The sequence below is a fragment of the Paramisgurnus dabryanus genome, chromosome 5 (genome assembly GCF_030506205.2).
Source record: "Paramisgurnus dabryanus chromosome 5, PD_genome_1.1, whole genome shotgun sequence".
NCBI classification, from domain to species: Eukaryota; Metazoa; Chordata; class Actinopteri; order Cypriniformes; family Cobitidae; genus Paramisgurnus; species Paramisgurnus dabryanus.
The window spans coordinates 22,515,274-22,528,573 of NC_133341.1; the positions used below are offsets into that span (position 1 = coordinate 22,515,274).

General features: G+C 36.8%; 1 protein-coding gene across 1 annotated transcript; it reads left to right on the top strand.

The window, feature by feature from the left end:
• The first annotated feature begins 1,217 nt into the window (after nt 1-1,217).
• Nucleotides 1,218-13,103, top strand: erap1b (endoplasmic reticulum aminopeptidase 1b). The gene is made up of 19 exons (XM_065250343.1): nt 1,218-1,420; nt 1,758-2,277; nt 2,362-2,500; nt 2,636-2,770; nt 3,885-4,005; nt 5,108-5,262; nt 5,345-5,458; nt 5,582-5,713; nt 5,797-5,928; nt 6,058-6,141; nt 6,420-6,577; nt 9,212-9,291; nt 9,397-9,580; nt 9,688-9,844; nt 10,037-10,221; nt 11,129-11,290; nt 12,214-12,354; nt 12,434-12,515; nt 12,647-13,103. The coding sequence occupies exons 2-19, from the start codon at nt 1,781-1,783 to the stop codon at nt 12,815-12,817; spliced, it is 2,829 nt and encodes a 942-aa protein (XP_065106415.1). The 5' UTR covers nt 1,218-1,420; nt 1,758-1,780; the 3' UTR covers nt 12,818-13,103.
• Nucleotides 13,104-13,300: the final 197 nt, after the last annotated feature.

A 13,300-nucleotide genomic window follows, 5' to 3' on the forward strand; every position in this document is an offset into this window, starting at 1 on the left:
ACACTTAGACGTCACACATCAATTTCAATACACACCGAGGTTATAAACATAACTCAGTTTATTGACTATTACACTTTATGACCACCACAAAAAGTAATGTATAATAGTTCTTCAGTGTAACTAAAGCTAATTTGAAGAATAAAGGTATATGGCACTTTCTACAAATAGGTTTCAAATTGTACTTATAAAAACAGTCAGTGAAAAGACCTTAACCTTCAAAAACTGTTATTAACCTCAGGAGATCGAACTAAATTTAATGTCTTGTTTTATCATAAAAGTATTTTTATATTAAGATCATATGTTTTCCAACACATTGCCTGTGTGAAAGCACCCTCGGATGTGGCAGCAGATTAGATTTCGTGGACTGAATACTAAAACTAGAGTACTGTTCATTTTCATAGTTTGACATTTACTAGGTTAGTGCCAAGTTGGCACCACGTGTGGTATTTTTAAAGTACTTTATATATAATTGGTTATATTTTTTTTGTTTAAAATTACTTACAAACTAGTGCATAATAACACTTAATAAAAATAATAATGTTTGGTGGTATTTGCAGGTGAGTGAATATTTAAAGCCATTGACAATTTATTTACATATTGGACTTACAATAGCCTAATCTGGACAAAAATAATCTAACCTAAACCACCCCCGGAAGATAGCAGGACATAGGTTCCTTCACCAGAAAGCCCATTCATTTTTCACATAGACTTTTGGGTTATCGCTAAAATAATTAAGCTCTGTGTTTATGCCACATGTTTATATCGTTTGGGGGGGGTTGCGTTTTTGACTAAAGATTATAAAGGCACATTAATAAATAAAATAAAAACAATGAAGCGCACAGATAAGTCATTTGTAAAAAAGAAACACCAATATTCCAATAAAATGTAAGTTTTTAATTTTCAATTTCATTGTGACCTTAAAGTACCATGTGTTATATAAGAGTGACCCATGATGTCGAACGCACCTGTTGATTTAAATGCTAATTTATTTGAAAATTAAATAATATTTTGGAGCGTGTATCACCGTTTACTCTAGCAAGAGGATACACAGTTGATGTTTGTAATCTTGCTTTTTCAGTCAGTCTGGTTAAATCTATAAGATTGCTTTTAAAACAGAGCAGAGTGGTGGGGATTTTCTGTGTTGGATCTGGCAACAAAGCTCGCTCGCAGTGGCGCACATGATTACGTACGTGACGTGTTCCCCTTCACTCATTCGCTGCTTTTTTATTATAATTTTGCTTCAAGATTGTAGTACTCCACCTACAGTTATTAAAGCGCCTTTATTTTAAGTACTTCCCATGATGCAAATGTTGCAGAATTTCATTTTCACTTTCGCATTTCTGGAAAGTGCTCGGTGTTGCTGTACCAAAACAACAGGAACAAGTCTTATTAAACAGATCGAGGATTTTAACTGAAAATCGTAAGTGGTTTTTTTTTTTGTAATGTACAAATAAAATATCTTGCACGCGACAACACGGTGCAGATAGTGTTGAGTATATTGCACGCGCGGAAGTCTCGTGTCATTATTGATATTGACACCGAATATGAATGCAGTAACGTTACCTACATTTCCAAATCTAGAATATCATTGAATATAAGCAACGAATTTGATTTTAAAATCACAGGTTTCAGACTTCCTGCTCATGACGACATCTCTGTATGAGAATAAATGCAGTGTCATGCTCGACATTTATCTTTATTTTAAAGTAATGAATCTTTTGTTTAGCGTATAATGTTTTGCTTTCCTCTTTGCGCAGCTCCAAAGTAGTACTGGACCGCCATGATGCGTTTTGTACTCTTTGTGAATCTTGTGATCTTGCCCACTCACCTGTGGGCTACAGTCACTCAAGTCAATGAAGAGCCCACTTCATTCCCCACATCATCCAATGGAGAACCATTTCCCTGGAACAAAATGAGACTACCACACACCGTTTCCCCCCATCATTACAATCTTCTTATCCACCCCAACCTTACAAGTTTAGACTTTACTGGATTTGTGCATATCCAAATTAAAGTACATCAAGACACACAGACCATCATACTGCACAGCAAGGATCTTCAAATCTTAAATGCAAGACTCATAGATCCAGAAAGGCGTCAGGTACAGCCCCTAAAAGTGCTAGAGTACCCTTCCTACCAGCAGATTGCTCTTATATCTCATGTTCTGCTGAGGAAAGACTTTGGATATGAAATTCAGCTGAAATTTGCCGCCAACCTTTCCGAGAGCTTCCATGGATTTTACAAAAGCACATACCGTACCAGCAAAGGAGAAGTGAGGTAAATGTATTTTATATGGCTGTGAAGTGTTAAGCATACTTTTGTGGATATGATGTCTGATGTTTGTTTTGTTTAAATTCTCAGGGTGTTGGCTTCCACACAGTTTGAGCCGACAAGTGCCCGAGCAGCATTTCCCTGTTTTGATGAACCCGCCTTCAAAGCGAACTTCTCCGTGCAGATTCGCCGAGAAGCCAAGCACATTTCTCTCTCAAATATGCCTAAGGTGCTGCTTGGGATATTGAGTTATCCATAGAAGCACTTTTAATCTTTCCTACCGTTAAAATCTTTAATGGTGCAGTATGTATTATTCATCTGCCTTGGTTGAAACTTCTATTGAGTCTACTCATCTTTGTTCCAGCTGAGAACATTAGAGCTTCCAGGTGGGCTGTTTGAGGATCAGTTTGAGGAAAGTGTGAAGATGAGCACATACCTGGTGGCCTTCATTGTCTCTGACTTTCTGTCTATCAGTAAGACTAGTCTGCATGGAGTTCAGGTGAGAACACAGTCTGGATGGTTAGTTTTCATTAAAACACTCACTTGTCATGCCTGACAAGTGCATATGAAGAGTTTGGTTCGAAAATGTGATCTATGCCATTTAAAAAAATAGTTAGCACCAAAATCCGTATTGTTTCAGGTCAGAATTAAAAAGTAAATTCTTCTTTTTAAGCAAAATCAGATATCCACCGTGTTATTCTGTCATCTTTTCTCCCTTTTTTCCCAAAACGCGATAACCGCCACTCCTTGTCTGCAGAATGCAATAAATCCGCTCAACCAGTCACAGCGCACCATTCCACACATTGTAAACAACAATGGTGGCGCTTTGAATACACACGGAATCCTAGTTTTCCTCATCTACTTTGTACTTCGTGATCAATAAACGAACAAAAACAAAATAATACTTTTGATGGCATTGATAAACCTGTGGTGGTTTTCTGTGGTGGGCAAGAAGCGTAAGCGACGGAAAAATGCTGGCTGTTGTTGTTCTCACACGACAGCATCAAGCTTCTGTCATGCTAACACAGTTACCCCAGGGGATCTTATGAAAAACGTTTCATTATTTTACTCATTAAGTCAATGAAAATCGAGCAGGACCAAAACATTTTACAGCTGATCCGCTGTCAAAAAAGTTCAGTGACGACGTCCCAAGGATGACAGCAGCAATGACAGTGTTAATATGAAAAATTAAGTGTTTTGATTAATGCCATTAATGTTTATTTTTTTAATCAGTGTATACCACTAGTCAACTAAATGAATATAACATGGCAAAGATGAATGCACATTTATATATTGATTCAATACATTTATACTTGAAATGGGTTTATTGCATTTTGCGGAAAAATAATCAGTTTTTATAATAAATCTTTGAAAATCAAATTATGGGTATTGAATTTTTAATGTTATTATAACCTAAAGATGCTATGTGAAAGTTTGTAACAGAAAATAGTGTTTTTCTTCTTGTCACTTTCTTGGTATAGAAAACACATTTTTACCAAAATTAGTCTAAATGGATTTATTGCGTTTTGGAACCAAACTTTTCATCTATTTGATATGATATGATTGTCTTAACGACAACATGACAATAATTTGTGTGTTTGGTGTTACTTTAGATTTCAGTCTATGCTGTGCCAGAGAAGATCGATCAGGCAGAGTTTGCTTTGGATGCTGCAGTTAGGCTGCTTGACTTCTATGAAGACTACTTTGATATCCAATACCCTCTGCCCAAACAAGGTAGATACACAGATGAGCAATTTATTCAAATTATTGATTCATCATTTTAAATCTAAGAATGTTTTTATTCAGAGACCAAACCCTGGTGTTATTATTCTTTAAAACGATTATTTTGTTGGTGTATGAACTGTAGATAAATGCTGTTTAGTGAAAACAGGTCCTATAATTTTTAATCACCTTGTGGTTATTCACCGAATAGTCAGTTTACTGCATGCCGCAAAGAAGTGGAATTTTATTTAGAAGTTGAGGATTTTGCTAAATAAAGCATTCAAATTTGTTAAATTCCAATGATATACCTAAAGGGCGATTTATAGTCGTCCGTAGCTACGGCGTAGGCTATCCGTAGCCTGTGCGTAGCTCTGCGTAGCCTGACGCGCACCTCACAAAATTTCTAACAGCGCGTCGGCTCTACGCGGACCGCAAGCTCTGTGATTGGTCCACCAGAACCCCTCCCGTCAGGTAAAAAAACTGCGTCATAGGTATTTCCGTTTGAGACGGTGAAAACAAAGATGAGCCAAGTTGAGGAGTGATTTAACTCAAACTGCAACATAAGTCGCTGTTTATTTACTACCATCATTGCTGGTCTTCTCAAATTATACACAACAAGTTGCTATTTCTTCTTCGTTTGTGGGTTAACTTGCTTAGCTTCTTCTTCTGTGACGACTTCTGCTGCTACTGTGGTTACACGCGTGATTACTGCCAACCAGCGGTTTCGCGTGTGTTTGTACGTCGACGCGGACGGCGACGCACAAGTATAAATGAAAACCGACGCGGAACCTACGCCGTCGCTGCTACGCCGTAGGACCTACGCACGACTATAAATCGCCCTTAAGGTGACATTTGTGAAAATAAAGCATTTTAATTACTGATAATAACCTTTTTTATTGCCATTAAAGAAAATGACTCAACTTAAACATACGAGCCTTATAAAAAATGCTCATTTACAAGTAAACACGTACTTTTTTGTTTTGCATCTGAACTGATTGTTGCATTATTGTATATTAATACTTCTGCATTACCACCTTGGGCGTGCATTATTTTTTGATTAATTTAATGACCTGTCGACAGTTATCCCTCCATAACGTTTAAATCCTCTCCACAGATCTTGCCGCTATTCCAGACTTCCAATCTGGAGCGATGGAGAATTGGGGTCTGACCACCTACCGTGAATCAGCTCTTCTCTTTGACCCAGACAAGTCCTCCGCTTCTGATAAGCTTGGCATAACGATGGTCATCGCCCATGAACTGGCCCATCAGGTTAACCTCACATCCAATACTTGCTAATGGCATCATCAGATGTAAATTACCTATTATTCATTCTGCTGTCTATTCTGGTTAGTGGTTTGGTAACCTGGTGACCATGCAGTGGTGGAATGATCTGTGGCTGAATGAAGGTTTTGCCAAGTTTATGGAGTTTGTGTCTGTTAACATCACCAATCCTGAACTGGAAGTTGTAAGTCCTTGTGTTTTGTAACATTGATGGCCATATGCAATTCTTTATTCTATTTATTTCAATAATCACACTCTTGCTTGAAGATCTGTCCTAATTAAAAGACAAATCGCATTTGTGCTACAGGAGGATTATTTCATGGCAAAGTGTTTCGAGGCCATGGAGGTTGATGCTTTAAGCTCCTCTCATCCAGTCTCCACGCCGGTTGAGAACCCTGCTCAGATCCAGGAGATGTTTGATGATGTATCTTATGACAAGGTGCCTGAGCGCGGTGCAACATTTCATAAACCAAATTCAATATTTCTCAAAGTCTTTGTTTAAAGTTGTAAGTGTCATTTCAGGGGGCTTGTATCCTGAACATGCTAAGAGAGTTTCTGACCCCAGAGGCCTTTAAAGCAGGCATTGTTAGATACCTGAAGCGCTACAGTTACAATAACACGGTCAATAGTGACCTGTGGGACAGTTTGACTAATGTGAGTAAAAAAACTACTTTTCTAAATGCTTCTCATTTATAAAAAATTTTAAATAAATCTTTACAAAATGTCTCATGTTCAGGTTTTGTGATGAAAGCTCATGTGTAGTACATGTTGTCTGTGTGACAGGTTTGTGACTCTGATGGTCTCGATGAGACCAGGCTGAAGGGTGACGAGTCCTGCCGGCGCTCTGGCTCACCTTCTGCAGCTTCTGTGAGTTACTCTGTGTGTTTGTTAGATGATTGATTTAAAGGCGGGGTGCATGATCTCTGAAAGCCAATACAAACACACCCCTACCCCAATAAAATCTGGACCTTTTTTGATAGACCCGCCCCATACATACGTAAACCAGGCAACGAAGTCGAAGCTACATGTGTGTTTTGGTAGTCGGCCCGACTTCGTTTTCAAAAATCATGCATCCTACCTTTAAATAAACTCATTTTAGGTAATGGCATTGCATATTTTATGTTTGTGTGTTTTCTGTCTGTTAGAAATGGCAGTCTGAGGATGAGCTGAATGTTAAGGAGATGATGGAGACATGGACTTTGCAGGAGGGGTTTCCAATCATTACTGTGGATGTCAGAGGTCGTGAAGTCAGACTTAGTCAAGAGCGTTACCTCAAGAGCGATGATCATTCTCAAACATCTGGGTTAATATCTACATTAAGATTCTTTCCTAAAAATTAAACTAGATTATTTTTGGCCTCTTATTAGGAAGGTTCATCAAAAAATTAAAACGTTGACATTATTCACTTACCCTCATGTCACTAAAAACGCCAATGGCTTTTTTTGTTCTTCAGAACCGAGATGCAGATTGTGGCTGCTTCTTCTCAAACTTTTTAGAAGATATGTAACCCTGGACCACAAAACCAGTTATAAGTTGCACGGGTATATTTGTAGCAATAGCCAACAATACATTGGATGGGTCAATATTATAATTTTTTTTTGGTCAAAAATCATTAGGATAATAAGGAAAGAAAATGTTTTATCATTAATAATATGTGTTGCTAAGAACTTCATTTGAACAACTTTAAAGGGGATTTTTTTTTTTTTTTGCACCCTCAGATTCCAAATTTTCAAATATTTGTAACTCGGCCAAATATGTCCTATCATAACAAACCATACATCAATAGAAGGCTTATTTATTCAGCTTTTACATGATGTATAAATCTCAATTTAAAAAATTGACCCTTATGACTGGTTTTGTTGTCCAAGGTCACATTACATTGTGTTGTTTGATTTTCTTGGCCTGTATTTACACTGCAAACCTTGATGCCCAATTTAATTTGTTGCCTGTATCAAATGTTTTATGACCCGCTTTTAAAGCGAATCCTATCCGATATCTGCATTTACACCAAACACCTGTCAAAACAATACAAGGTAGACATCAGTGATGCGCGGGTCAATGTATAAACAACCCGCACCCGACCGACGTTTATATATAACGTGTACCCGCTTCCTGGCCCGTATTTTTTCAAAGTAGTAATTGTTTAAAATAGTTAATTGTCATCTTTATTTCAAACGACCCGACCGACTGCGACCCGAATATCATTACAAATATTTTTGAATGTGCAATGGGCACAGACAAAATTATTATACATGATTATAAAGCTTTATTTCTGTAACAAGACATAAAACTTTAACATTACTCCACTAAGTTGAGCCGTCATCCTATATTGCGCTGCTAAGAAGAGTCATTTAATCATGGGTGGTGTCCACCTGAGTTGATGTCATTTGCCATCGTCACATTTTCAATGACCCACAGCACATCTTGAGATGGGAATATCCGATCACGAATGCATGTACTGTATCCGATTTATATCCAATTTATTTTCACATATGAATGAAGCCTGAAACTTAAACTGATGGAGAATATCAGAATCTATGCACTTTTTCCAGCTTAAAGGATTAGTCAATTTTCTTAAAAAAAATCCAGATGATTTACTCACCACCATGTCATCCAAAATGTTGATGTCTTTCTTTGTCCAGTCGAGAAGAAATTATGTTTTTTGAGGAAAACATTCCAGGACTTTAATGGACCTTAACACTTAACAGTTTAAATGCAGTTTAAAATTGCAGTTTCAAAGGACTCTAAACGATCCCAAACGAGGCATAAGGGTCTTATCTAGCGAAGCAATTGTCATTTTTGGCAAGAAAAAAAAGCACTTTTAAACCACAACTTTTCATCTTCCTCCGTGATATGTCATCGCGTAAAGAGGTCACAGATGATGTATGCGAAAGTACGCCCAAGTGTTGAGTGTGGAGAAAGAGGACCGTTCCGGCGTTGTTGTATTTCGAATGATACTAATTAATGTTTTTTTTGTCAATTAATTGTTTAAAATGGTCCACAAATGTGCGTTTCAAATATGTATAGACGTATTGATGTCATTATGCAATTACGTGAGGTCGCGCTGGAGCGTCACACAGCCGGAGGAAGAAGAGAAGTTGTGGTTTAAAAGTGCTTTTTTTTTCTTGGCAAAAATGACAATCGTTTCGCTAGATAAGAAAGACTCTTATGCCTCATTTGGGATCGTTTAGAGTCCTTTGAAACTGCAATTTTAAACTGCATTAAAACTGTTAAGTGTTGGGGTCCATTAAAGTTCATTAAAATGAGAAAAATCTTGAAATGTTTTCCTCAAAAAACATAATTTCTTCTCGACTGGACAAAGAAAGACATCTACATTTTGGATGACATGGTGGTGAGTAAATTATCTGAATTATTTTTTTAAGAAAATGGACTAATCCTTTAACTGTTCATGTATAAAATCAGAATTGAGTCACTTTAAACATGCAATATAAATGCGACCTTGGTTCTTTTGGTCCAGAGCAAAAAAGATACGTTTAGTCATGGTTCGCTTAGCATTCACACTGAACCTTAATGCATAATGATAATGTAACAACCTGATTGGTGGGCTTTTATGCTGTACATTTTGTGACAGAACTTACTTAACATCTAAAACAGTGCTTTGTGCTGGGCTAAATATGCTCATTGTATGGGTGTACATATGGTGTTATTTTTACTAGTGAAAAACTCACGAAGAGCTCGAAAACCGTGTTTCTTACCAAACCCGTTCGTATGCCTTTGGGATACTTAAGGCACAAGTCGCATGGAGTTATTTATTGACAACGTCCTTTTGAAGCTCAACAAGAGGCGGTCCCAATATACCAAGTAGATAATGACAAAAAATGTATTTTGGGTGAACTATTCCTTTCATTTTCTTTTATTCTGAGTTTGATTAGATCTTGGATTCTTGATTGATTGTTACTTGATTTTGTGGATACAGATTTATTTGGCACGTTCCACTGACTTACATTACCAGTGACTCAACCACAGTGCATCGCTTTCTGCTTAAGACCAAAACAGGTGTGTGGTTACACAAGTACTTTTTACAATAAAAGAGTGACCAATTACCTACGATCGATTACAATGCATTTAATACTAAGAGCACTTTTGTGTGATATGTCATAGATGTGCTGTATCTGCCAGAGGAGGTCGACTGGATCAAGTTTAATGTGGACATGAGTGGATATTACATTGTACACTATGAGGGCTCTGGTTGGGATGACCTCATCAGATTGCTCATACACGATCACACAGCACTTTCCAGCAATGATCGGGCCAGTCTGATCAACAGTGCTTTCCAGTTAGTCAGGTCAGTTAAACTTGTATATTATATTTGTCAATGTTCAGGAATTAGGTTGTAATAGTTTTCAAGAGTATTCAGATTGTCAAAAGCATCTTCTCTCGACTTCTGTGCAGTGTTGGTAAGCTCCCGTTGGATAAGGCTTTAGATCTGACCCTGTATCTAAGCAAGGAAACTGAGATTATGCCAGTGACCCAGGGCTTCAGTGAGCTTGTGCCTCTTTACAAGTTGATGGAGAAACGAGAAATGGTGGATCTGGAGAACCAGATGAAGGTCAGCATGTCATCATTTCGCGATTGATGATTTTAAAATGACTGGAAAGTAATGGAAATTCTTTTTTTCTTAAAGAGAAGGTTTACCTTGTACACCAACAATAAAACCCCAAACATGAACTTGGTTCTGAATGTGCATGCAATTTAATTAAAAGATCAATAATGTGTTATCTTCTTTTTAACTGTGGTCCAGGGCTACATACTGCAGTTGTTTAGGGATCTCATAGACCAGCAATCGTGGACCGATGATGGCTCTGTGTCTCAGCGGATGTTACGGAGCTACCTTCTTCTGTTTGCCTGCGTGCGAGGTCACCCACCCTGTGTTAGCACCGCTACCCAACTCTTTAACCAGTGGAGAGAGTCAGATGGAAATATGAGGTCAGAGCTCATTTTTACACATGGATGTGTTTTTCTCGTTTTCCCTGCTTACAATAAAATGTGTCATCAGTTTCATCTCATGTCCAAGTTAATAACAATTTCTTCTCTTTGGCTTTTTAATAGTGGTTAATTTATTATATAATTTATTATATTAATTTATTAATTTGTTAATTTATTATTCAATCATTTTATTTACTTTAGTTCAGACGTCTGATGTGTTACAGTGTTTCTTCTATCTTTGAAAAGCACTTTGGCCAACTTGTGTTTGTTAATGCCATATGAATAAAATTAACTAATTCCCCGCCAGCCATTTTTGAAAATTTTAAATTTTATAAATATATAAAATGAAATAACAGACCCGTCAATGGCGGGGAAAGAATTCAAATCTGAACTTATTTTAAAACGATGAACATTCGCTTTACTGTGTAGATTTTTTGCGGCATCTAGTGGTGAGACTGTGAAATGCTCACCCCTACCTGTCGAAAAGCATAATGAGGCTACAGTAGACACCACAGGACAAACATGTCATCGTCTGAGATAACTTAGTGACAGAATGCACCCTATGAAAAGGATGTCCATTTTGAGCTACTGAAGAAACATGGCAGTGCAAAATGGCGACTTCCATGTATGGGGACCGTGGTGTACGTAGATAAAAACAACTCATTCTAAGATAATAAAAACAATACAGTTCATTATGTAAGGTCTTTATACATCACTGATAATATAGTTATGTATTTTAAATTCCATTTCTGTCAAAAGATCCTTCTAAAAGTTACACAATGCACCTTTAATATGCCGTTTTTTTAAACTACTGTTACCATTAAGCAGTGATTGTGAAAACAGAGTTGTTAGTTTATTTATTTTGTTAGTAACTGTTTCTCCCCTTTTCTGTCTTTTTTTCCTATAGTCTACCAAATGATGTAACCATGGCTGTGTTTTCGGTTGGTGCCCGGACTGAAGAGGGGTGGGATTTTCTGTTTGAAAAGTACAAGGAGTCTATGTACATCTCCATGAAGAGCAGGATCAAAATGGCCCTCACGACCAGCCCTCTTGATCACAAGTTAAAATGGTGAGACATTTTACTACACATCATTTTCGCGGTAAAACAAAATGCACGTCTTAGGGTCGCACAGGTATATTTGTAGTAATAGTCAAAAATACATTGTATTGGTCAAAATTATACATTTTTCTTTTATGCCAAAAGTCACTAGGATATTAAGTAAAGATCATGATTTATGAAGATATTTTGTACATTTCCTACAGTAAATATTTGAAAAAAATCTTTTTATTCTGACTTCCTTTAAAAGCTATTTTCTCAATATTTAGATTTTTTTTTGCACCCTCAGATTCCAGATTTTCAAATAGTTATATCTCAAGCAAATATTCTCATATTCTAACAAACTATACATTAGGGCTGGGCAAAAAAAAAATCGATTTTCCGATTAATCGTTTTTTAAAATGTGGTCGATTCAGAATCGATTCTCAAAGAGCAGAATCGATTTTTTTCTTTCATATTTATTTCTGCAAACATTGAACGAAAGATTAACGTTAATCGAATTACTAGTCTTCTTCACTAGATGTCAACCTATTTTTTGCTTTGCGCGAGGTTACCAAGGAGCGAGAGGCAAGCCTGTCATTCATTCATTCAGTGCTTAAAATGGCGGTTTCAGGTGCTTCATCAATTTTAATAATTAATTACCAACTTGAAACCTGCTGTTCACTGTTCTTTTTATTAGTATAGTATTTGTATTTAATCTATATTTATTGAGTTGAATCGAGAATCGAGTATAAAAACTGCCCCGAGAACCGGAATCGAAAATTGAATCGAGAATCGAAATCGAATCGATTTGACAGCTTGTGAATCGAAATTGAATCGATCTGGAAAATCTGAATCGATACCCAGCCCTACTATACATCAATAGAAAGCTTATTTATTCACAACATATAATCTCAATTTCAAAAACGTTGATCCTTATGATTTATTTCTCTCAGGATGATGGAACAAAGTCTGGTTGGAGAGCTGCTGAAAACTCAAGATCTGCCGTATGTTGTGACATCAGTCAGTAAAAATCCCAAAGCCTTCAAACACGCATGGGACTTTGTGCAAGCTAATTGGGACTCCCTAATAAAGAAGTGAGATGCTTGCCTTTTTTGAAGTACAAAATATTGATGATGTTTGCAACAATTTTTAACCTAAAAACTTTGTATTTAGGTTTGATCTTGGCTCACACTCCATAGCACACATTGTAGTAGGTGTGACCAATCAGTATTCAACAAGAGAAATGTTGGCTGAGGTAGGAAAGTTTCTTGAATCATTCAGGTCATTATGATCTTTTTAGGGCAAAAGTTGTTTAACCCAAAAGCCAGAAAAACATTTCCTGATCACGTGACTGTCATCATAACATGTAAGTGTGTGATTTTTCAGGTTCGTGGATTCTTCGGTTCTCTGCGGGCTGAAATGGGAGCAGAGCTGAGGTGTATACAGCAGGCCGTGGAGAACATTGAAGAGAACATTCGGTGGATGGACAAGAACCTTCCCCTACTGCAGTCCTGGTTGCACCAACATTTTTACCAAGACAGAAATACAGAGCTTTGAAGTTCTTGAAGAAAAAGAATTGTATCAAGCTATAGGTGTATAGATTTTTGATGCAAGAATGTGAAATGTATGAGTTTGAATTTGTGAATATTGGGTATATATTTTGAGTGGATATCAAACACATTATTAAAAGTAAAATGAAGGGTTTTCTTATCTCCCCAACCTTTAGGATTGAAATTAAATGGTTTAAATTATGTTTGTCAGATCTGCTTTTGTAACTTTATTGTTTTGATCAATTCATTGTGAAGATTTTTTTTTCTTTACAATAAAACCTTTAATTATAAAAGGTCTTCTTGCGCTTTATGAACTGTATATACAGTTTGCAATAATGAGCCTTGTCATTTTGTAATATTTCGTTTTTAATGAACGTTTGGCAAGTACATGCAAAGATATACAAATATTCATCCAATTATACTGTCTATTACAGCTCACACATGAAAAACGGCATAAAGCCAAAAATGCTCTATGATCCAATTGTTTTAG